The 26,567-nt window shown below is 39.5% G+C and overlaps 1 protein-coding gene across 1 annotated transcript in view; it reads right to left on the minus strand.

The window, feature by feature from the left end:
- Positions 1–347: 347 nt before the first annotated feature.
- Positions 348–26,567, minus strand: part of zw10 (zw10 kinetochore protein) — a 36,668-nt gene continuing 10,448 nt past the window's right edge. The window contains exons 7-16 of the mRNA XM_073030039.1: positions 26,050–26,241; positions 24,113–24,276; positions 22,933–23,115; positions 21,690–21,928; positions 13,554–13,625; positions 11,615–11,784; positions 7,879–8,009; positions 3,479–3,610; positions 1,939–2,141; positions 348–636 (exon numbers count right to left, since the gene is read on the minus strand). Of these exons, the coding sequence (XP_072886140.1) occupies positions 516–636; positions 1,939–2,141; positions 3,479–3,610; positions 7,879–8,009; positions 11,615–11,784; positions 13,554–13,625; positions 21,690–21,928; positions 22,933–23,115; positions 24,113–24,276; positions 26,050–26,241 (1,607 nt within the window). The 3' untranslated portion in view covers positions 348–515. The remainder of the gene's footprint in view (positions 637–1,938; positions 2,142–3,478; positions 3,611–7,878; positions 8,010–11,614; positions 11,785–13,553; positions 13,626–21,689; positions 21,929–22,932; positions 23,116–24,112; positions 24,277–26,049; positions 26,242–26,567) is intronic.

Genomic DNA, 26,567 nt, shown 5'->3' on the forward strand with positions numbered 1-26,567 from the left:
CAAAAGTACCTTGCAAAGCACACTCTCATACACTGATAGCCTAACCCTATCCTAATAGTATTACAGCAAGAAGTTCATCAATTAAGGAATAGCTGCAGGAATGAATAACTAGGAGGTAGAAAATAGTTGAGTTTGTATTCATATAAGTGCTTAGAAGCGAAACAGTCAAAACGAAGGTTTCGGTAGTTGTGTTTTTGGAATATATAAAATAAACTCCACCATTCCAGCTGTACTAAAGAATTCCCAATAACAACTAAGCTAATCAAAGTTAATGAAAAATCTCTTATTGCAATACAGTACTTGCTCCAATAACTGTCAAAGAGCTATATAGAGAACAGTTTCAAAAATACAGTTTATATAATCTTTTTATTCCACAGAACAAGGTTCTTGAACATCTCTATAATATTCTACAAATGTTATAAACACAAGTAGATTAAAAAGGTAACGCTTATAAGATAAATACACATTTCTTAACATATGATTTATTGAATGCATAAAAAAGCCATTAACTATGTTCATTTAATTTTAGCCAATGCTGCCGCTCTTCGCTCAGTATTCTGAAATAGAGCTCGGATCAAATTCTTTGCCTCAATCGGAGAAAATTCTGCTGCAAATGGGCCCTTGCCATCAGTCCACCTAAACATAAAATTAAAGGAAATTTTAAAAATTTATTCAAGCTACTAATCCATTACAAGCTTGGAATGAAAATAAGCAAATTAGTTTTCAGCAGCCATTCCAATTGATTATGTTGTACTTTTGATCATTTGGTGACAGGTTATTGAAGTCAAGAAGTGATTCTGTCACAATCTTACAGAACAATAGTTTCACCCCATTTAAAGGAGCAAATAGGTCCTTTCTAACTTTTAGGCAAGGATTACACACAAAATGCTGGAGGAACTCAGCAGGTCAGTTGACCATTCATTTCCATAGACGCTGCCTGTCCTACTGAGATCCTCCAGCATTTTGTGTGTGGTGCTCTGGATTTCCAACATCTGCAGAATTTCTTGTGTTCAGGCAAGGATGCCAAGATTCCGACAACAATGCTGACAAAGTGATGAATACAATTCTTCATGTGGCTGGAGACTAAACAGCCTTTTATCTTACTGATGATAATGGGAAACCAATAGCTCAGGAGGTATGTTGTTCATTATCTCATCATCATTACTTCAAATGTAATAAGGATCTTATAAAGGTTGTGTCAATTTGATGAAGGCAGTTAGTTTGCAGTTATGTACAATTATCTCTCTTGTTCAAGATTAGCAAATGTACTTTTGGACCAATCTCTTTAGGATCACAATCATTCCCTGCCACATTTACTGAGGGCTGTTAGGTGAGCCAATATTAACATTCAAGAGGACAACGTCAGACTGCAACACTAAAGACACAAATTGTATAGTCTCCACGTCTCCTCTATACAAACTATTGAATAATTTATCCTTTCATACATAGCCTCATTCAATTCTACAATTTACTCTTCTTTCTAAAGGTGGAGTTGAATAGACTCCATAATTTATAGTCAACTGCAGACATAATCCCTTCCCTGATCTACAAGGCACATTTGTACATAATAGATGGAAAAGCATGAGCAAGTTAAACAGTAATAGTCATTTAGATATTCTGTATCAAAGCAATTTCTCTGTACTTTGCATGTGCAGACTCTAATCTCCCATTAGCAAAGAACAAAAAAGTGCACAGCTAGAAGTATGGGGTGGGGGGAGAGAAAGAAAATATCAAAGAGCTATATAACTTGTGAAATGAGCATTTACTGATACATGACCAATTGCTAATTTGGCCAATTCAGCTTAATCATCGAACCAACATTTATACAAGAATAACTTCAGTAGAGTATTGGTTTAATGACGAAATCTAGTGCCATATTCTCCTTTACTGGAATGAAACAAGTTTATCTAACAGCCTATTTATAATGCAAGGTCTTACCTGTCCACCAGCTCCTGCAGACTAGCCTGGAGAACTATCATTAGCTCCTTGAATTTCAGCCACTGTGGCACATAAATTGGTATCTCTTCCTGAAACTTTTTGTTTTTGCTTTCTTCAAGTAGTGGTTGAAAAATTCCAGGCCCTTCTTCAAGTATAGTTTTACATAATGAATACAGACCATCAGCACTTTCTGAAGTAATGTCCTGCAAAACACAAGGAAAAATACTTCATAGAAAACTCCTACCATAGAAAATCTGTTTTAACAATGACATGACAGGGAGATATATCATTCAAAATCTGTTTGAATTTGGTATGACTTTGCTATTATAGAAACACCCATTTCAATTGAAGATTGTAGATTTGTATCTATTCCAAAGGCGCATAAGATGACTTGAACAAACTAAATTTGCCAAAAGATAGTGAAATTAAATTGTGATTAAATAAATCGTGATTAAATAAATCTGGAGTTTAGATAGTAGCCTGGACTGGCTGGTCTGAAAGGCCTGTATCAATACTATATTTATTATTCCATGACTAAACATTATAAACAAGTGGTAACCATCCATGTACAGTGGCATACTTTGGGACCAGTACATTTTGCCTCTATTAGCCAAAGTTTCATGGAACCAGTCAAAAGATGTAACAAAGGCAAACTACTGCTAAAGTGAGTAACAAATTATGCATTTAAATGAAATACAGAACAAATTAGAATACTACCAATACTACTACTACTGTATTATAAACTGTGTATTAGTTATAATAATTATTGATGGAAGAATTTATCACTGCCATGCTCATTTGATTGTATCTATCTATCTATCTAAATGAACAAAATCAGTGCAGACATCTAGCGCAGATAATTCATGGACTTCCTACTTAAAGTCAAAATAAAAAAGACAAAATGATCAAAACTTACTGCTTTTTGAATCAGCATCCATCAGGCCAAATGGATAACATAACACAAGCACATGCAGCTGGCACTATCAAAAAACTGTTTGCTCTATAATATCTAATGGCCGTTTCTGGCACCTCCAAGCCTGAATGCTTGAAACTACAATGAGCAAAACAGCACTGAATTGTCTTTACTGCTTTATTTCTTCCCAACCATCAGTGACAAAAAAAATCACTGCTAACTGATCGCTCCAGACATGCTGTAGTGTCCAATGGCCACATAATGCACACAACTAGTTAGAAACTGTTCGGCAACAGTGTCCTGCCCAAATGAAGAGGCATAGTGTCCCAAATAAATGAAGAGAACCTCGACTATTTTAACCATTTAACTTTAGTTCTCTAAGAGTTGTCCCCAAATAGACAGCTGCTCCAATTAATCAGAATCCACTGCACTAAGGTTTGGAAAGGGCCATCTAGTATGCCAATATCCTTCATGGAAAGAAATCTACTTTTTCCTTGATTTGGCCTATGTAAGAAAAGTGTTCATTCTTAATGGAAACTGGAGACAATATACACCACCATTTCCAGCAATATCCACATCTTTTATTAGTATCACAAGAAAAAAGTTTTCCCATTTTGTTCTAATTACCTCCAACACTGTGATCTTGTTCACAATATCCATGATTGCAGTATTAAGCAAAGTACCCAAAGCTTTGCAATATATGTGAACTGGAAGCACATCTTGCCAAACTATGCCCAGTCGCTTTAACTGATGAATTACCTGTAAGAATCAACAAACTCTGTTAAAAGGTGGAATAGAACAGTACAACTCAAGCACTAGGTTAGGTTAATGGAACAATGTTAATTATAGGGTTGCCCCTTAAGATGAAACAACAAAAAGCAATTTGAATAGAAGCAAACTGGACAATTGTTAAAATCCATCAACTACCTTCAATGCTATGCTATACTGAAGACGGAATGAGACTCACAGAAATGATCAAGTGGGGTTACATAAAACTGACACCAAACAGAACTGCGATTTGGTCATTTGTAACTCAAACTTCAGTTCGTTACGATGTTGGCTCCCATTCTTGGGGCTCACCATCTGGCCATTTTTCTATATCCCAAGGCCTCAGCCTGGAGGATGAGATCACCTTTGGGGTTCTGAGGCTCTGCAGCCCTGGAGACGAGCTGATTCTATGCTGGTGCCACAGACTGAAGTGTTGCGGGAGAAAATGGAATATTGGGAACAGGGGATTAGCACACGGATTGCTCTCTTTCTCTTGTTGGAGGGAAGGAGTTTGTTGCCAATTCTTGAGTTGGAGAACTCAGAAAAAAGCAACACTTCAGACCTTAAATCAGCGAGTTGTTTTGGTTATGTCTCCCCTCTCAGTGACTGACACCTCTCTGCCCATTTATAAGGGAGGGAGGGAGGGAAGGAGGGAACCTGGGGCATGTAGAATAGTTGGGTGAACAATTAGTTTTTGTTGTACTGCAGATTATGGTCTTTCTTGGGGGCTTTGTTATTTTATGCTTAGTGGGTGGAGCGTGCTGATGCTTTCTGCTGAAGTAAGTGGGGGAGGGTCGGGTTGATGCTTTGCTGCTGCTTGTGTGTGGGAGGGCTTTGGGGTTCTAAGGTTTTTATTGACACTCATTCTTTGGGGGCACTGCTCTCCTTTTGTGGATGTCTGTGAAGAACAAGAATTTCAGGTTGCATATTGTATACATTCTCCGATATTAAATGGAACTAATGTAGATCAAGGCATACAGTGTTAGCCACAGATTTCAGAGCCATTCTAGCAAGAACACAAGCAGGTGTATTCCGTAACAATGTATAATAATTGTAGTCTTAAGCCAAAAATAAAATTAAGCAGTAGAACTCTGCTCACTGTCTGCAATTGTATTGAGATACAGCGTGGAATAAGTCCTTCCAACCCTTTGAGCCACGCCACCAAGCTGTCCCCAGACTTAATCCTAGCCCAATCACGGGACAATTTACTGACCAATTAAACTACCCATCAGTACATCTTTGGATTGTAGCTGGAAACTGGAGCACTCAGAGGAAACCCATGCAGTCACGGGGAGAATGTACAAAGCCCTTGCAGGCAGTGGCAGTCATTGAACCTGAGCCGCTTGCACTGTAAGGCGTTGTGCTTACCACTACAACACCACCATGCCACGTTGTTGGGATTCTTCGTGTTGGCGTGTGGCCAAGTGGTTAAGGCGTTCGTCTAGTTATCTGGAGGTCGCTAGTTCGAGCCTTGGCTGAGGCTGCATGTGCGTCCTTGAGCAAGGTACTTAACCGCACATTGCTCTGCGACGACACCGGTGCTAAGCTGTATGGGTCCTAATGCCCCTTCCCTTGGACAACATTGGTGGTGTGGAGAGGAGAGACTTGCAGCTTGGGCAACTGCCGGTCTTCCATTTAAAAAAACCTTGCCCAGGCTTGCACCCTGGAAACTTTCCAAGGTGCAAATCCATGGTCTATCGAGACTAACGGAGGCCTACATACCATGTCATGCTAATTCATTCTAATTCATCTGACCTAAAGAATCAATACAATATTGGCCACAACGCTGCATTTAAAGTTCAAAGTAAACGTTGTCAAAGTATGCATATGTCACCATATGTCATCACCCTGAGATTCCTTTTCTTGTAAGCATTCACAGTAGAACAAAGAAATACAACAGAATCAATGAAAAACTGACAACCAATATGCAAAAAGCAAACTGTGCAATTACAAAGAAAAATAATAATAAAAAATACCGAGAACACAAGTTATAGAGTCCTTCAAAGTGAGTGCATAAGCTGCAAAATCAGTTCAGTGTGGAGCTGAGTGAAGTTATCCACACTAGTTCAGGAACCTGATAGATGTAGGGTAATAACTGTTCCTGAACCTGGTGGTATAAGACCCAAGTCATCTTCATCTCCTTCCCAATGGCAACAGTGAGAAGAGAGCACAGCCTGTACGTTGGGGGTCCTGCTTTCTTGTGGTAGTGCTCCTTGTAAACATGATCGATGGTAAGGAGACCTTTTCCTGTGATGACTGGGCTGCATCTGCCACTTTTTGTAAGCTTTTCCATTCACGGACATTGGCACTTCAGTACCAGGCCGTGATGCAAACAGTCAGGATACTTTCCACTAAGCATCTGTAGAAATCTGTCAAAGTTTTACATGCCCAACAGTTCAAACTATAGCTCCAGAATGAATGTCAGAGTGCTGCGTTAAGTCACTACAGTATTGCAACTTGTGAGCATGTAACCGAGAACATTTCTGTTTGCTAACAGTATGTCGAACAGCCATTAGCGATCAGAGTCAGACCTCCTTACTTTGTGTTGTCCAGTGTGTAATAAACTCTGCAATACAAATGGCCAACTGCTAGATAAGCTTACAATATACACTAAAAACACTAAATCTAATTGTGTATAAATTGAAAACACTGATAGTTTAGGTTGTTTTGAAGTACCCACTCCACCCAGTTTCAAATTCAGCACACTACAATATACTGAAATCAAACAAAAAATTCTTGGATGAATAAACATTCCAAGCGGTTGAAATAGATAAACATATTCAAATACTGTACAGTCTCAAATGGAAGCTCAGTTAAATATAGTGTAATTATATACGGGAAATGCCGATATCACAAATCCAGTTTACAGTTCAAGAATCTATCAACTGATTTGATCTTGAAACACAGATGAATCTGCTTTGCAAGTCCAGAACTTCTTGGTGCTCTTTACACTTTTGCATTATTCCCCCCTTTAACCTATAGGGAATTACCGCAGACAGCTGGTCAGTCTGGATAGATCAACAGCATAATTACTCAAAATAAATTCAAACAAAATTACAAAATATGACATGACTATTCTTCTAACATAAAATCAGAATAATACTCAAACACAAGCTACAGGAAAGATTCTGCATTTCAATAAACAAAAATGTGAATGTTTTATATGCTGGCAGATTTACAGTTTGCCCAAATAGAATTTAAAGAGCATGAACAGGCTAGTCAACCCTAATAACCCTTAGTATCCACAGGTTCCTTTTTACCTTCCTCAGCTAACCCATCCTTTATCCCCAAACGTGTATACCTCCTTTCCTCTAAAATATAGTTAAATTGACAACCTCAAAATCCCTTTGTGCTAAATTATATATATATATATAGTGGACTGAGAGTGGGAAGGGAACAGGGAGAGGGCAATCATGGTTGGGAAGAAGAGGAAGGAGCAGGAAATACCAGAGAAACATTCTGCAATGATCGATAAACCAATTGTTTGGAATCAAATTACCTTGCCTGGTGTCTCAGAGCTGGGTGTGTCTGCAACCGCGCCACACCCCCCTCACCCCTGACACTTCTTCCCTCACCATTCCCAACGTCCTTTGCTCCTGCCAGATTTCCAAACTCACTCTCTGCTTCACAATGACAAATACAGTATTGTGCAAAAGCCTCAGGCACCCTAGTTACATATGTGCACCTGAGACTTTTAAACAGTACTGTACATACTTTGTTAAGAGTCAAGAACAAATCGACTCATGTTTAATGGGATTTCAAAAGCAGCAAAAAAGGGAATTTGTTTTCATGCAAGAAACAATCATAATTTGGAATTCAATACCTGATACTTAGGTGGAAGCAAATTCACAAAGGAAATAGATAAGAAAGAATATGGCTGCAGGAAAAGGACCAGGGTATAGAACTAATTGGATTGATTTTTACCAGATGTCAGCTCAAGTTCATGTAACAAATGGCTAACGGTGGGGGGATTGGTAGGTGAATAATCAAAATCTAGACTTGCATTTCAGTCACCTCTCATCCATCTGTTTTCTGGAGAAAAACATCCCCAATTTACACTGCCCTTTCTGATCAGTAAAACTATTTCTTGTTGCAAATATGATTTTTTCTGCACTGTTCTGTACTGTCTTTTTTGTAAACAAGAGACTAGAACTTTTCCTGGTAAAGCATTTCAATTTTTAAAAACAATTTTTTAACTGCATTTGTCAGTAAACTCTTTGGCACACTTGCAAATGGCAAAAAAATACAGTATGCCTCACCTGCCGGACAGCTTTGTTTGCAGCTGAGTAATTATCTGCATCCTCCAAACTAGAAAAATTTCTTGCAGTTGACAATCTTTCCAATAACTCATCTCTTTGGGTACGCAACTGTGCCAAAAAGCATTCCGTTCCTAGCAAACAAAAGTAGTCCCATTTAAATGCAGGATTTAAAATAAAACAGAATATTGTTCTATAATATTGGACAGATTTTCCACAATACATTGTAATACTCCACTTCAATCAATTAATTTATATGTATTTCAAAGACAGCCGCATTATGCCAACTTCTAACTCATAACACTGACATTCCATTCCTAGCAAATTGATTTAATATTGGTTTTGTATCCTGGTCTTATTGTACAACTGGCATGTACAATGCAAGTGGTTTGAAATCCATTCAACCAATGCACTTTGCTTTGCATTAAAGGCTTTGCAACAGATCTTCAGACAACAAAGGACATAACTAAAATGAGGACTGTAACTGATATTGATCAGTATTTACAGCACATCCAATTTTCTCCCATCATTTGCCCCGGCATCCCCAATTCCTCTACTGCCAACCCATAATTACTGGCCACATACACAGGACTGCAAATTTTCAAAAAAGCTAGTCATCCAGGTTTGAGTGCAACATATGCGCCATGTCCCAAAATGTCAAACACAAGCACGGACAAATTTCAAAGATAAATGTGAAGTGTTGAACTTTGGTACGGCAGATGCAAGGAGACTGTACACTGTTAAGGGTAAGACCCGTAACAGTGTTGCTGAGCAGAAAGATCTTGGGGTCAAGCTCATAGCTCCAGAAAGAGACTACACAGGTTGACAGGGTGGTTAAGAAGACTAATGGAATGCTTGTTTTTATTAGTCGAGGCATTGAGTTTAAAAGTCAAGAGGTTATGCTGCAACATTACAGAACTCTAGTTAAGCCAATCTGGAGTATTGTCTTCCCTTCCCTTCCTCCACCATCAACTCTGCTCTCAAACGCATCTCTCCCATTTCATGCACATCTGCTCTCACCCCACTCGGGATAGGGTTCCCCTTATCCTCACCTACAACCCCACCAGCCTCCGGGTCCAACATATACCGTAATTCTCTGTAACTTCCACCACCTCCAATGGGATCCCACTACCAAGCACATCTTTCCCTCCCCCCCCCTTCTGTTTTCTGCAGGGACTCCCTATGCGATTCCCTTGTCCACTCGTCCCCTTCCATCCCTTCCCACCGATCTCCCTCCTGGCACTTATCCTTGTAAACGGAACAAGTCAAGATGAAAGATGTCAAGATGAAGCCACACTTAGGTTGGAGGAACAACACCTTATATATCGTCTGGATAGCCTCCAACCTGATGGCATGAACATTGATTTCTCTAACTTCCATTAATGCCCCTTTCCCCTTCTTACCCCATCCCTTATTTATCTCCCCCCCCCCACCGTTTTCCTCTCTTTGTCCCTCTCACAATCACTCCTTGCCTGTTCTCCATCTTCCTCTGGTGCTCCCCTCCCCTCTTCTTTCTCCCTAGGCCTCCTGTCTCATGATCCTCTGTATCCCTTCTCCAGCTCTGTATCCCTTTCGCCAATCAAATTTCCAGCTCTTAGCTTCATCCCTCCTCTCCTGTCTTCTCCTATCATTTCGGATCTCCCCCTCCCCCTTTCAAATCTCTATCTCTTCTTTCAGTTAGTCCTGACGAAGGGTCTCGGCCCGAAACGTCAACTGTACTTCTCCCTATAGATGCTGCATTCCACCAGCATTTTGTGCGTGTTGTCTGGAGTATTGCCTACAGTTCTGGTCATCCCACTATAGGTGCAGAAGAGGTTTACCAGGATGTTGCCTGGTTTAAGAGGGCATGTGCTACCATGAGAGGCTAGACAAACTTGGGCTATTTTCTTTGGAGCGGCAGAGCCTGAGGGGAGATCTGATGGAGGTTTATAAGATTATGAGAGGCATAGATAGAGTAGACAGGGAATATCTTTTTCCCCCAGGGTAGAAATGTCTAATACCAAAGAGCATGCATTGAAGGTGAGAAGAGATAGATTCAAAAGGGTAAGCTTTTTAAACTCACAGTGTTAGATGCCTGGTGTGATGGTAGAGGCAAATACATTAGAGGCTTTTAAGTGATGTTTAGATAGGCACATAGATATGAAGAAGATGGAGGGCTATGGACATTAGGTAGGTAGGAAGGATTCATTTTTAGGCATTTTTTGATTTAATTTTCAGCTGGTTCAGCACAACATTGTGGGCCGAAGGTTCTGCTCCTGTACTATACTCTTCTATGAAACATAAAGCTCACAAAACTAGGGCAGATTTTATGCATCTACCACTGTCTACAGAACAACAGTATTCCAGGAGTCCAGATTCCTGTCATATAAAAAGAAATGAATGGCATGTGCAGTTCCACTGAACTTCTAACACCCAAGGTCAATTAGATAAGCTCAACAGACAACTTTAGCAGAGCTCTGCAAGTCGTTAATTTAGTTTGCATTTCTTTTTAAAAAAAAGCAGTTTTTTCCCCTCTATATATTCATTGATCATGTATTTCATTGTACTGCCGCCACAAAGTTAACAAATTTCACAACATATGCTGGTAATATTATATACCTGATTCAACAGACAAAAGTATTATATTGAGTTGACTGTTAAAATATGGATAATAATGGCGAGAAGACGATGGATTTGGAGCAGAATATTCATACCTTACACCCAGAGAGGGTTTATACACAGCAACATATGATACCAATAATTCAAGGCATGGCTAAACATTAAACCCATACAACAGAAACTCAACCTATGAGATCTTTAGGGGTTATGTTTAACTAGTGCAAGATATCCTGTTAAAATAGTCTAAACAGACACTAACCCACTATGCATTTACAGGAACACGCAGAAAGCCTTCATCCACTCTTTAATGAATTTAGTGAGAGTGATCATCAAGGCCAGAATATAGGCAATTTTAAGTTTAAATTAATTTTCAAAAATCAATATACTCATTTCACATTGGCTTCCTTAGCTTGAAGTTCCTCCAGATCTTTTTTTTTTGCAGCTTATGAATCCAAAAATGCTGCTACAGTATAGATTCCAAGTCTATATCCTGTCAAAAGGAACTATTCCCAGAATTAAGTTCAAATGAAATTCCCATAAAGCAAGAACTCATGTCACAGAAACAGCTTCGATATCAAAACATGGTTCCAATGTTTTGAAGGAGCAAGATAGCTGTTAACTTAAGTTACAATGAATTAACTTGAAATAAAAGACCTGAGGTATGGAACTTTACTAAAGTAGCGGAATCCAAGAATAGAGGGCACAGCCTCAGAACAGTAGGATGTCCCTTTAGAACAGAGATGGGAGGAATTTCTTTACCCAAAGGGTGGTATATCTGTGGAATTTATTTATTTAGAGATACAGCGTAAACAGGCCCTTCCAGCCCAACTCATTGCCACAGATAGCTGTAGAGAAAAAGTCACTGGGTATATTTAAAGGGGAGGTTGAAAGGTTCTTGATTAGGAAGGGCAAAGGTTATGGGATAAAGCAGGAAAATGGGGTTGAGGGGGATAATAAATCAGCCATGATCAAATGGCGAAATGGACTTGATGGGTTGAATGGCCTAATTCAGTTCCTACGTCATTTGAAACCACCTCCAATTAAATATAGCAAAGAATGAATAATAACTTGTGTATAAGCAAATGCTGCACAAATCTTTGACGTGTTCAAATATTCAGTGAACCAAAATCCAGTTACACACCTAATCGCCTAAAACTTGGCACAAAGTCTACAAAGGTTGCTGTTCCATTGCACAAAGGGTTCGGGAGACTGCACTGGAACTGATGTCCCAGGGTAATCAAGTGGTGGGCAATGTACATACAATTGTTTTGATGGATAGCAGCTAGCTGGGGCAACTTCTGCAGTGTCTCCCTAAATTAAAATAAGAACAGAAAGGTTGAGAATCCATCATAACATGGTATTTTGCAGAAACAACTACACAACAATGTACACAGATGTTGTCATTTAATAAAAACAAATATAAAGTCATGCTGAAGTAGCAGTGAAGATCAAAAACCAAGTGCAAACCAGGCTTTGTCACTGAAGTCACTAACACAAAAGCAACAATAAACAATGTCCAATTTGGCTGTGGCAGAACAATAAACACAAGAGATTCTGCGGATGCTGGAAATCCAGAGTAAAACACACACACAAAAATGTTGGAGGAACTCAGCAGGTCAGGCAGTACCTATGGAAAAGGAATAAACAGTCAACGGTTCATGCTGAGACCCTTCATCAGAACTGGAAAGGAAGTGGGAAAAGGACTGAACTTGAGCTGAGCTACTCTCAATCCAAGCCAAAACAGACCTGGAATGTCAGGGTTCAGATTGGGAATCAGAAAAAAAAATATCCTCTGGTGTCTTTCTCTTTCCTTTCCAGTCCTGATGATGGGTCTCAGCTTGAAATGTCAGCCATTTATTCTTTTCCATAGATCTTGCCTGACCTGCTGAGTTCCTCCAACGTTTTGGGTGTGGCAGAACAATGTTCTGGCTAATAATCGTAACAGTACTGTGTAAAAGGCTTACGCACAAATGAATAGCTAGGATGCTCAACCCATCTTTGATATAATTAATATATATAGATTAAAGAGGCACAGATTGGCAAGTTAATTGGCTACTACAGAGTATAAGTGAGTAGGAAAATTTAAGGAGTGGATAGGAACATGGGGAAGAATAAAGTATGACGAATACAGGAGAGTTTAAGTTTTGCATGATAGCTTATATGGACTCTCTGTGGCAAAGGGCTTGTTTCCATACTGTGTTCCCCCCCTCCCACCTCAATATTTCCATACATTCCAAAGCTAACATTTTGACAATGACAAAAAAAAAAGCATTAGGAAACAGCCAGCTTGTTTTGAACAAGGACTGGCACTGTTAAAGCCAGATAATTAGATTCTGGATAAATTTGCAAATATAATTTCTCCTTGTGCAGGTCCTCCCCAGGTTACCCAATCCCACTGCAAGTCAGAGAAGTCTGAAATGAGTTCCAGGTGGCAGAAGATGCTTGGAGCTTAGCATATTCATCCTTCTACTCTTCTAATCATTCATATGTATGAGCTAGACACAAATCATGCATTCATGAATTGGGGAGGACCTGTAAGTTTGATCAATTGCTCAAGAAGAATGCACCTTTGATGAGGTACAAGCTTTACTTGATTAATTCCTCAAATTTTGTTCCTTTGGAGAACATTCCTCGGAGTTTAGAAAAATGCGGAGTGTCTTCATTAAAGCAAAAGATTTGACAGGGAAGATGCAGACAAAATATTTCTCCAGGTTTGCAGATCTGGAAGTGGCACTCATCCTAAATTGAAATGGTGTGAATTTTTAAAAAAATTAATCATTTGAATTGTTCAGCACAAAAATGTGGATGTTTGGCTATTTCAGAGATATGAGGAAGAGGAGGACAGACTTATGAGCACTAACAGAATCAGTAACACTGGGAGATGGAATTGAACCATAATCTTTCTGAAAAGCACAACAGGCAAGATGGCCATATGATCTACTATTTCTTCCATACAACAGTAAGTAATTGGATAACATTAGCAAATAGGTGGAGTAACTAAACTAATCACATAAGCAAACATTACAAACTCATCGGAAATGATTACAAATTTAAAAATTGATTAAAGATGACATACTTACTTGTGATAGGTTGGAACAACATCATAGAACAAGTGAAAAATGTTTCTAACTGTGTAGAACAACTGCACAGCACTGAAAAAAGCAAATAAAGTATAAATCAAATGTTCAGCAATGTAATTCAAAGGTTACTGAAGCAGCACTCTCATAATCGCTTAAAGCATGCTGGTGCACCCTCTAGTGAATAAAACTGCAGACTGAACTTGAGCCCTGCTGCTCAATCCAAGCCTAAAAAGATCTGACATATCAGGGCTCAGATTGGTAATCTGGAAAAAAATTATAACCTCTGCTCAACCAGAACTTTAAAAGACAAATCACTGCATCATTCAATGTTACTGTAGACAATTTACAGCATAGGACACCATGCATCCCTTCATTTAGTTTTACTTTTTTTTAAAAAAAGAGATGCAGCATAGTAAGAGCCTTGCAGTCTAATGAGCCCGTACCACCCAATTACATCCATGTGACCAATTAACCCATGAACAGTCTTTGGACCGTGCGAGGAAGTTGGAGCACTTGGAGGAAACCCACAGGCCACAGGGAAAACGTACAAACTCCTTACAGACAGCAATGGGAATCAAACCAGTCACTGGCAGTGACTGCTAGCTGCTACACTACCACACCATCTATGACACTCAGAGTTACCCAACATAACACTATCTTCCAGTACTGGGTCTATTGCCTTGCTGCTCAATACTCTAAATATTACCCGCTGCTCAATACTCTAAATATTACCCACAAAGTTTGGTTTAAATATGATATGTAAATATCTGCCCATTTGATCAATTTGTTTAAATCTATGCTCCATCTTTTAATCCCTCTGCTAGAAGAACAGGTCCTTCTTGGGTTATCAAGCAGGCCACATTATCTGGATTATCAATTTTGATATTTGATAAAATGTATTTACTAAGTATTTCTCTCACCAGTCAAACAAAAAATAGCCATAAAATTAGAGTGGGAGTAAGCAGGAGGGACGTCAGAAAATATTCTACACCCATGGACAATGAAAATCTGAATTAATTTTCCACAAGCCTGAAAGTCAGCTGAGAGGTACTAACACAAGATAACAAGATAACCAGTTATTTGCTAATCACAGAATCAAAGGTTAGTATGAGGATTTGAAATGCTGAAGACCGCGTCCTAACTAAATGCTGGATCATCCCTGAGTTAAACATGTAAACATTGATAATATTAATTTCATTAAAGTATATATTGGCTACTTGACCATTAAACAGCCTGAAAAACTGACCTTCTCTGAATAATCTACCCAAATGTGACCTGCATAATGCAACAGTAAACCCCCTGGCTTTTCAATACCAGCTGAACAGAAACTTGAATGAAGCAACTTATTCGGCCACCATAGCAGCACAGTAGTTAGCAGGACAATATTACAGCTCAAGGGCACTGAATGTCGGAGTTAAATTCCTATAATCTCTGTAAGGAGTCCGTGAAAAGCGTAGGTTTTCTCTGGATGCTCCGACTTCCTCCCACAGTCCAAAGACATACTGGCTAGATTAATTGGTTCATTGTAAATTGCCATGTGATTAGGCTAGGGTTGCTGGTGGCATGGCAGGGTTCTGCATTGTATCTCTAAATAATAAAAATAAAATTTAAAAATCAAAGTAACAAGAATTGACTGAAAAATGTCACAACTATAAAAGCAATGGAACATAGCACCACTAATTAACTCTTCCTGAACCACAAGTTTGAGGCACCTTTGCTAGAAAAAATCTCTTAAGAAAAATATACAATGTACAATGAAACTGACATTAATCTCAATAATGTCACATTTGTAGTGACACTAAGGTAATGTCACAACTGCAGTGGAAGAGGTCAAACATTCAAATGTCTGCTCATATTATCACCATTTTGTAACTGTAGACCAATGGTAAAATTTTCTCAAAACAGACAGATTTCTGTATGTATGATAAACATACTGTACATACGGTTTTCTTGTGAAGTACTATTCTTAAAGTGATATTCTTCCTGGAATGTAAAGCTCCCTCATACATAGGTGAATAGAAATGTACCTTGGCAAATTGACCTAATATTTTCATTAGTGCAACTTTAACTAGTGCCCAACAAGGCCCCACACTATCAATGTCTCCAGTGGGGCACTACAACTTTTAAGTTGGGAAATCTTATTTTATTCTGCAGTTTGAGCTTGAGGTATTGGGAAAATGAACTCCTCTTTTTGGTGCATCTAATGACATCAAATATTATCAAATCAAACAACAGATTTGGATCCACACTAATCAAACAATACAGCATTCACTTAAATCCATATGTCACAAATCTGTTGCCAACAGCCAGCCCACAGCTTTTGAAATTTAGAAGACCTGGTGGCCACATTTAGTCAAATGGAAACAGACCCTTTACCTCAAAAAGTGCAGACCAACAAAGATACCGATCCAAGCCAAACCCAAATATTTGCCCGTGTTTGGCTCATATAATTCTAAACTTTTCTATCCATGTACCAGTACAACTATTTTCGCTAAAGTGCAAATGACTGCACAATAGTCTTTAAATAAAAAGAAAAACTTTTAAAAAATTATAAAACTCTTTTGGATGTCTTAAAATCATTGAAAAACATTAACTCACAAACACTAAACACCAAGTTGAATTGATCTCCCACTCAGTGATAAAAGATTACTCCTACACAGGCACACCCACATGCAATGAACACTCAGTCATCTTAATTTGCTGATTTAAAATCACTCATGTTAAGACAACTAGTATAAACCTTGTCTAGAACATTATTCTGAAGTTTACATCAGTAACTCAGCACTCAGTTAACAAATGGGCATTATGTAAAACAGTCCCTTCACCTAATGTGAAAAGGTCAAATTAAGTCCACGTTCCAGTGAAGCACAAACTAAGTTGATATCATGCTGCAATGAGATACATCACAATCATGTTGAAGTCAGCTTAGTTGGGTAAGCCTGGATGAGTTAATACCAGCAATCAAAATAGATTCATGATCAGCACAGAATGATGGGTTTCAACTGAAGTAGAACAAGTAAATCTAAAAGATGATCGTCACCTCGACCCACTAATCCACTCCTCCATGCCCCCAACCACCACTACTTTATCACCTGTCAGTCACCTTATGCACAGACACTTCTGTGCCAAGTGTCACTATGCATATACAATCAGTCTAGTACTGCATAAAAGCCTGGACTCCAGCAGCCAGGCTGAAGTCAGTGCTGCCCCCCAGTGTTCAGTCAGCAGAAGACAAGCTCTATTGTGATCTGCAGATTTCAATGGCAGTCAGTTGGCTGGCTTGAGTGTGTGGTCTCTTTTACTGAGTGGCTGTATCTTTCTATCTTATACATGCTATGTGTGCTTGTGCTGTCACCATTGGGACTGTGTTTTTCAACATGACCCCGGAGTAACACTGTCTTGTTTAGCTATGTTCATGAGTATTCATATTTGGTTGGATGACAATTAAACTTTAATTGAATTGAAATTATGTATATTTATTGTGCTAGGGAAATGTTTAATTGGAGTAAGGGGAATTATGAGGCTATCAGGCAGGAACTTGGAAGCATAAACTGGAAACAAATGTTCTCAGGGAAATGTACAGAAGAAATGTGACAAATGTTCAGGGGATATTTGTGTGGGGTTCTGCAGAGATACATTCCAAACAGACAGGGAAAGGATGGTAGGGTACAGGAACCGTGGTGTACAAAGGCCATTGAAAATCGAGTCAAGAAGAGCTTACGAAAGGTTAAAAAAACTAGGTAATGATAGAGATCTAGAAGATTATAAAACTACTAGGAAGGAGCTTAAGAAGGAAATTAGGAGAGCCAGAAGGGGCCATGAGAAGGCCTTGGCAGACAGGATTAAGGAAAACCCCAAAGCATTCTACAGGTATGTGAAGAGCAAGAGGATAAGACATGAGAGAATAGGACCAATCAAGTGTGACAGTGGAAAAGTGTGTATAGAACCAGAGGAGATGGCAGAGGTACTTAATGAATACTTTGCTTCAGTATTCACTAAGGAAAAGGATCTTGGCAATTGTAGTGATGACTTGCAGCGGACTGAAAAGCTTGACCGTGTAGATATTAAGGAAGAGGATGTGTTGGAGCTTTTGGAAAGCATCGGGACGGGATGTACCCCAGGCTAATGTGGAAAGCGAGGGAGGAGATTGCTGAGCCTCTGGCGATGATCTTTGCATCATCAATGAGGACGGGAGAGATTCCAGAGGATTGGAGGGTTGCAGATGTTGTTCCATTATTCAAGAAAGGGAGTAGAGATAGCCCAGGAAATTATAGACCAGTGAGTCTTACCTCAGTGGTTGGTAAGTTGATGGAGAAGATCCTGTAAGGCAGGATTCATGAACACTTAGGCATAATATGATTAGGAACAATCAGCATGGCTTTCTCAAAGGCAGGTTTTGCCTTACAAGCCTAAGTGAATATGTTGAGGATGTGACTAAACACATTGACAAAGGTAGAGCTGTAGTTGTAGTGTACATGGATTTTCTGCATGGAGGCCAGTGACTAGTGGTGTGTCACAGGTATCTGTTCTGACACCCCTACTCTTTGTGATTTTTATAAATGACCTGAATGAGGAAGTGGAGGAATGGGTTAGTAAATTTGCTAATGTCAAAAAGGTTGGGGGTGTAGTGGACAGTGGGCTGTCAGAGGTTATAGTAGGACATCGATAGGATGCAAAACTGGGCTGAGAAGTGGCAGATGGTGTTCAACCCAGGTAAGTGTGAGGTGGTTCATTTTGGTAGGTCAAATATGATGGCAGAATATACCATTAATGGCAAGACTCTTAGCAGTGTGGAGGATCAGAGGGATCTTGGGGTCCGAGTTCATAGGACACTCAAAGCTGCTAGGCAGGTTGACTCTGTGGTTAAGAAGCCATACGGTGCATTGGCTTTCATCAATCGTGGGATTGAGTTTAAGAGCCGAGAGATAATGTTGCAGCTATATAGGACCCTGGTCAGACCCCACTTGGGAGTACTGTGCTCAGTTCTGGTCACCTCACTACACGAAAGACATGGCAACCATAGAAAGGGTGCAGAGGACATTTATAAGGATGTTGCCTGGATTGGGGAGCATGCCTTATGAGAATAGGTTGAGTGAACTCGGCCTTTTCTCCTTGGAGCGACAGGAGGTGAGAGGTGACCTGATAGAGGTGTACAAGATAATGAGAGGCATTGATCGCATGGATAGTCAGAGGCTTTTTTCCAGGGCTGAAATGGCTAACATGACAGGGCGTAGTTTTAAGGTACTTGGAAGTAGGTACAGAGGAGATGTCAGGGGTAAGTTGTTTTTGTGGAGGCAGAAACAATAGGGTCTTTTAAGAGATTCCTGGATGGACACATGGGGTTTAGTAAAACAGAGGGCTATGGGTAAGCCTAGGTAGTTCTAAGGTAAGGACATGCTCGGCACAGCTTTGTGGGCCGAAGGGCCTGTATTGTGCTATAGGTTTTCTATGTTTCTAAAACAAATCAAGGTAGGCGATAAGACCCTTAAAGCCTGCTTCACCATTTCATATTACCATGGCTGATCTATGCTGACCTCAATTCTCTTCTGTGTCATTTCAAGCATCTATCCAACCTCACTTTAAATACTTCTAAAGATCTAGCCTCCATCACACGCGGGGGTGGGAACTCCAGTAATTCATCATCTGTTTTAAATGGCCAGCTTCTTATTTTATAGTGGTTGCCCCCTTATTCATGACTCAATTGTGAAAATATCCCAACTCTACCATATCAAGCTCTCCTGAGAAGGGGAATGTTTAAATAAGGTAACCCTTCATTCTGCTCAACTCAAAGTAGTACAGACCCTCTTGGTGAGACAATACTATCATTCCAGGAATTAGCTTGGTGAATCTCTCTTGTACTGCTTCCAATGTTATATACAGGTGTCCCCCATTTTTCGAATGTTCGCTTTACGACACCTCGCTGTTACGAAAGACATACATTAGTTACCTGTTTTCACTAACAGATGTTTTCACTGTTACGAAAAAAGGCAGCGCGTGCCCCAAGCAGCCAAGCTCCTCCCCCGGAACTGCATTCTAGCCACCATTGCTTAAACACGTGCCTGTGAGCATCTGTGCTTTATGTCGATTTATTTTGTACATCTGTTAGCAAGATGAGTTCTAAGGTATCGTAAAAGCCTAAAAGAGCACGTAAGGGTGTTACACTTAGCGTAAAAATAGACATAATTAAGCATTTTGATCGTGGTGAATGAATTAAGGACATAGTGAGTTTGGCTAAGGAGGCTGGGTTTGTGGAAGTTGACAAGGATGATGTTGAAGAGGTTTTGGCATCCCATGACCAAGAACTGACAGATGAAGAGCTGACGCAACTGCATGAGGAAACGATAACAATCAAAACCGAACGCAGTAGCGAAAGTGAAGTTATCCAGGAACTGAACGTGAAGCAATTGCGTGAGATTTTCGCTGCGATTGACAACACTGCAATGATTGCAGAAAAGTATGACTTCAATTTTGAAAGGGTACGTAGGTTTAGGGCATATTTACAGCATTGTTTGAGCGCTTACAAAGAACTGTATGATAGAAAATTGCGCGAGGCTAAGCAGTCAAGCATACTGTCGTTTTTCAAGCCTTCCACATCAGCCACAGCAGACGACAAACCTCGACCTTCGACATTGAGGCAGGCAGACATGGAAGAAGGTGACCTGCCTGCCCTGAAGGAAACAGACGACGATGAGATGACACCCCAGTGTCCCACCACCTCAACCTCCGACGACTCAGCCTAACACACCATCATCAGTGTGCTCGCTGTCTTCCCGATTCCAGTAAGTGAAACTACACTGTACATACATTATTTCTACTTTATATAGGCTGTGTATTTTTATGTATTTGCCATGATTTGGCAGCTTCATAGCTTAAAGGTTACTGGAAAGAGTGTTTCTGCCGAGAGCGCTTGCGCCGAGTGTTTCTGCCGAGAGCGCCTGCGCCGAGTGTTTCTGCGAGAGTGCTTGCGCCGAGTATTTTCGCCATGAGTGCTGCCGAGAGCACTTGCGCCGAGTGTTTCTGCGAGAGTGCTTGCGCCGAGTATTTTCGCCATGAGTGCTGCCGAGAGCACTTGCGCCGAGTGTTTCTGCGAGAGTGCTTGCGCCGAGTGTTTTCGCATGAGTGCTGCCGAGAGCACTTGCGCCGAGTGTTTCTGCGAGAGTGCTTGCGCCGAGTATTTTCGCCATGAGTGCTGCCGAGAGCACTTGCGCCGAGTGTTTCTGCGAGAGTGCTTGCGCCGAGTGTTTTCGCCATGAGTGCTGCTGAGAGCACTTGCGTGAGATTTTCGCTACGGTAGACAGTGCTGCAATGATTGCAGAAAAGTATTCCTACTTTCTATAGGCTGTGTATCTATCAGATAATTCCTGCTTTTACTATATATTACTGTTACTTTAGGTTTTGTGTGTTATTTGGCATGATTTGGTAAGTTATTTTTTGGGACTGCGAACGCTCACAAATTTTTCCCATATAAATAAATGCTAATTGCTTCTTCACTTTACGACATTCCGGCTTACAAACCACTTCATAGGAACGCTCTACCTTCAGATAGCGGGGGAAACCTGTATTTTAAGGAAAGGTGGTCAAAACTGTAAGGTGAGGCCTCACCAACACCCTGTACAATTGCAACAAAACCTCACATTTTAAAACCTAAACTGCTCACAATAAAGGCCAAAATGCCATTTGCCTTCTTCACTACTTGCTGTGATCCATGCACCCACCTCCCTCAGTTTCTTACCACATAGATAATGGTCTACTTTGATTTTTTACACGAACTAAATTACATGAACTCACACTTCCCCACTTTAACGTCTACCTGCCAATCTATAATCCACTCAGAACCCATATCCTATTACAAAATCATTGTAACCCCATCATCATACATACTCCCATCTATTTTTGTATTATGTACAAATTTGGAAACTTTACATACAGTGCTGTTCCTTTACCAGGGCATGAATGCTGATGAGCTAGATGTACATGGCATCTGTTTATGGCATTTTATTTTTATTTCAGTTACAGAACCTTTAGCAGAAAACAAGCTGCTGGATTGATCTGTACACAAGCTGGAAATGGCAACAGGCACCAAAAGAGATCTCCATTCCCTCATGTATCAGTTATACTTGCAACACAACTACTTACCATTCGGGTGTGGCGCTTGTAGTCTCTGACAGTGTCTGGTAGGCCAGTTCCACCAGTTTCTGGGTGGATTCACTGATTCGGCAGGTGGGAAAACCCATTGTTTGACTACTGAGCTGCTTCACAGTCCCCAGGTTTACTAAGTCGCCTGGAACAACATTGGAAGTCTTGGATATTACTAATTTACTGTCCATCTCTGGACTGGGAAGCTTTGGGATGGAGATTTTTGAATCAGCTGTAATCTGAAAATAAATGTAGCAGTTAGTTGTGTTTTTTCATATAAACCTCTTCTTGTAATTTGAGCCAAATTAATGCTCAGCTACAAATTAAAAACTAGGGACAAGCAAAAATTGGAATGACTAGGGCATATCTTGTTTAATCAAATTTATAACAATTGGGAATATTACAGTGGATCTACAAATTGCTCCCAACTGATTTCTGAATTTCCTTGACCTGTAGCATATTTGTCATTGATTACTATGTGCTGTTCTCAAAGTATGATATAAAATACAGAACTGAAGTAGACCATTCAGGAAAAGAGGTTCAGAAGAACCTCCTTTCAGTCTAACTGAACTGGTATCTACTACTTTCTTGTGTAGTTAACTTGCTTGGTTTAAAAGGCCTTTCATAAATGAGGATAATGCATTCTCAAGAATGTCAAACTCACCAAACAGGTTTAAAGACTACCAAATTAGATCCTGCACAAATACTACTTCCCAAATAAAGTTTACTTGAACTGCTTCTTCAATTATAGCTATTTAGAACTGTTTTCCGAACTATTAATTTTGGGATATGTTAAAGGAATAGGATGCAAGGTGCACATATGAAATGTTACTCAATGCATGCTTAAATTACAAAATGGTGGAATAGAACAAAAATATAAGCTCAAAAACCTGGTTTGTAGAGATGTAGCTAACTATGAAGAATAAGATGAAGACATCAGAGTATACTAATGTCTTCAATCTGTATACATTAGTGTAGGAATAAGAGGACTTAAGATTACCCATACAATATTAAAGTTTCACATCTTCACCGATTTCTGATGGAGATTTAATTTATAGTACTACTGCTAAAGTAATTTAGAGCTTATGAAATTACCTACACCATTTCAAGCATATTCCAAAAGTGCATCATTTATTCAATTACGACAACATTGAAACTGTGGGGACCCTAATACCTAACCTCGTGCAATCGCCAACCTTCATATCCTGCCCATGCAGGCACTCTGTACACATTACTAATTCACCTTTACTGTGTTGTGGATCTCAGATGTCATCAGGTTTCTGGCAGTCACTATCACGTCTTGACACTTTTTACTGGCAAAATGAACATTTACATTCTTTGCATATTTCAGCAAGTCCGTGGAGTGGCCCTGCAAAAACTGCATCTCTTTGAGTTTTTCCTCAAACTTATCTGTTGCTTTTATCACCTAGAAGGGAAAACCATGTAACAAAATGTTATTTTTCTAAGCTTGATAAAAGGATCCCCTTTCTCATTTGCATCACCATACCTATAACTCTCTTGAGGAACATGACTTGCAACAAAAAATTGAAACAAATTTCACAAGAAACGTCAATGGCAAGGGATAGGGATCAAACTTTAAGCTAATCTTCCAAACATCAGTCTGTTTATTAATCTATCATTCCTCTCTAGTTTTAGAACTATATGTCAAAATCCTTACCAGTTTGTTTAACTCACTTATAATTGTACATTCCCGCTATTCAGTTAAATTTAGTTTCCTATGTTCCAATGAAAATAACCCAATTTTAGACAACCTTCCATGATAAACATTACTTTCTAGCTCTCAAAAAAAGCCTCATAAAAACTGACAAGTGCAAGACATCACTCCTGTAATCAGAGCCATATATAATGCACAAGGTGTGTTCTAAACAGTGCTGCATACAGCTCCAAATTAACTATTCTTATTATGTTGTATGCCTCAACTAACAATGAGAAACATTGTGGATGCTTCTAAGTCACCTTACTGATTGGTCTTGTCACCTTTTAAGGATGTGTGAACACGCATTCTTAGGCCAGTTTTTCACTACCACCCAATATCCTGCCATTTGTTGCATTATATCTTACCTTGTGCACCTACCCAAATAAACTAACATCTGTATCCTTCTATAACCCAAAATCTTCCTCCACAAGCATCAACCATGGTTTTGTAACAATCCTGCCCTTCAGAGCACTCCATTATACATTACATAGTTAAGAAACAAAACAGAATGCTAATGAGAAACAGAAAAGGCAAATACTAAAAAGTGCTTCCAAAGTTTGAGATACATGAGGCTAGGAAACTGGAGGCTTTAAAAGACATACATAAAACACAACTGCTTTCTAGAAATTCTAATGACAAACTTTTATCATTTAAAAATGGCATTCTGAGAGCGCCTGCTGACCAATTTATGTTAAAGTGTCCATACCTCTTCATATAGCTCCAACTGGCTGCTGTTTGCTGGTATAGAGAACACCAAGCAGTTCTTAATAATGATTTCTGATAATTCCTCCCAGATCATGCCTCCCAGCAATTCTGGCAGGTTTATAACCTGCTTTTCCTTGCAATCCACAGAGTCCCAGAGAGGCACATCTATCATAATACCAAAAAGGAAAGCCGATCAAATTTCACATATCCAATGTAGTGGATTTGTAGCTGACACTAATGATTCATATGGCAAACACTGAAGAAGGTGATCAAAAAAAAAACAGGGAGATCTTGATCAGCTGGAATAGTGGGTAGAGGAACAATTCAGTTACCGGTAATTGTATAAATTTTCAGTTAGCCATTATAGGAAAGATATCTTTATATTGGAAAGGGTGCAAAGAATTATAGTGGATTCCAGTTAATTGGGACATATCTGGACCAGTACATTTTAGCCCAATTAAGCAGCTGGTCCAGTTAGCCAAAGTTTCATGGAAATAGCTAAAAAGGCATAAAAAAGACAAACTACCATTTAACTGAGTAACAAATTATGTATTTAAATAAAATACAGAACAAATTAGAACACCACCAATGCGGTTATCCATCATACCTGATGATGACAAGAAACCTGTGCAGAAGAGTTTTCAAAGTGAAAAAGCTGATGCACTAGAGCAGTTCCACTCTCTTGATCTTGGAAGTCCAGTTCCATTAGTGCAAGTAGTCATCACAACCGGATTCTTCCCTGGATGCTGTGGACCACTAGGACTACTACTGTGCTTCATCAAGCCCTTTTGCTCTCCATGAAGCAATTGCAGAGCCACCTTACTGACCACTGGATCTCACTATCAATCTCATTCCGTCAGTCTGCCAGAGATGACTTCACACGGTAGGAGAGGCATGTCCCAATCTAACCAGGGTATGAGACCCGCCAGCTACCCTCACCTATATTAGCCCACCTTTTAAAACACTGTACTGTGGTGTGGACGCTGTCACATGCAAACAACTACGTGGAGCCACAGGTGAGAGCCAAGTGCCAAGTGAAGACCAAAGGTAACATTCAAAATAATTGTCAATACCTTCAAATTCTTTGTAATTCTTAACTTTAAGTAGTCTGAAACCTGAATGCTTGAAACTGCAGTGAGCAAAACAGCTCTGAATTGTCTTACTGCTTATTTCTCAGCACCAGTGCCAAAAATTACCGATTTTTAAACACAAAACTGATGCTACATTAAAACTGTTCGCTCTAAGCTTGGTGTAGTGTCTAAAGGCCACATGACATACTTTCAACTGATGATAGTTAGAAGCTGTTTGGCAAGTCTCCTAACCCAATTAAGCGGCATGTTGTCCCAAATAAATGAAGGGAATCACAGCTATTTTTTTCCAATTAATTATTTTTCTTTTAGAGTTGGCATAAATAAATGGCTGACTTGATTAACCAGAATCCATTGTACACAAATGTTCCCAGGAGTCAAGGGCCCCAAGTTACAGAAGAGGAATAGCAGGATAAGACTTTATTCTTGTGAATGTAGGAGACTGAGGGGTGAGTTTATATAGGTGTATAAAATCATGATGGCATAGGTAGGGTGAATGAACAGTCTTTCTCCCAGGCAAAGAATAAAAAACTAGAGGGCACAGGTTTAAGATGACAAGATTTAAAAAGGTTCCAAGGAACAAAATCACACATAAGGTAGTGGGCATATGGCATAAGCTACTGGAAGAAATGGTTGAATCAAGTACAATAACAACATTCAAATAGGACAAGTTTAGATGGATAGCTTGGTCGGTATGGATGAGCTGGGCTGAAAGGCATGTTACTGTGCTGTATAATTCTGTGATTATCTTAATTATGCCATTAGGCCAATTTCAAATGGTGTATTCCAAGACAAGAATAAGTATACTTCCCATTCCATTTGCTGGGTAAAAGGGACAAAGTTTACATACACAGCAGATGCTGGTACAGGAACTCCAAGACGGTTGTGATCTTCTGGTAAACTTTTGCTGGCGACTCATGGTCAAATTTGCTTTCAACCGCAGCGAATCTTAAAACTGCATCATTTGCCTGAAGTTCAATCTCAACTTCAAGGAAAGGTTCAATAACCAGTGGTTTCAAAATATATTTCAACAAGATCTGACCTGCACAGTTTAGAGAAAGACACACATGAGAAGGTCTGGAGTGAAAAATTAAAGATTTAAATCACTTTGTTGCAAAATGTCATTTCATTTTTCCCCCCCAAACCTGCGGCCTAAAATAGACAAATATGTCTCAAACCCTCCTTGAAGGAACAGTTCCTGTTACCCCATCATCAGCATGAAAACTGCTAGCATGGTATATTGATTTCCTGTTTTCTTTAAGTACCAAAATACAAACCCCATTTCCAGAAAAGTTGGAATATTTTCCAGAATGCAATAAAAACAAAATTCTGTGATATGTTAATTCACGTGAACCTTTATTTAACTGA

Source organism: Hemitrygon akajei, chromosome 26 (genome assembly GCF_048418815.1).
Source record: "Hemitrygon akajei chromosome 26, sHemAka1.3, whole genome shotgun sequence".
Taxonomy (NCBI): Eukaryota; Metazoa; Chordata; class Chondrichthyes; order Myliobatiformes; family Dasyatidae; genus Hemitrygon; species Hemitrygon akajei.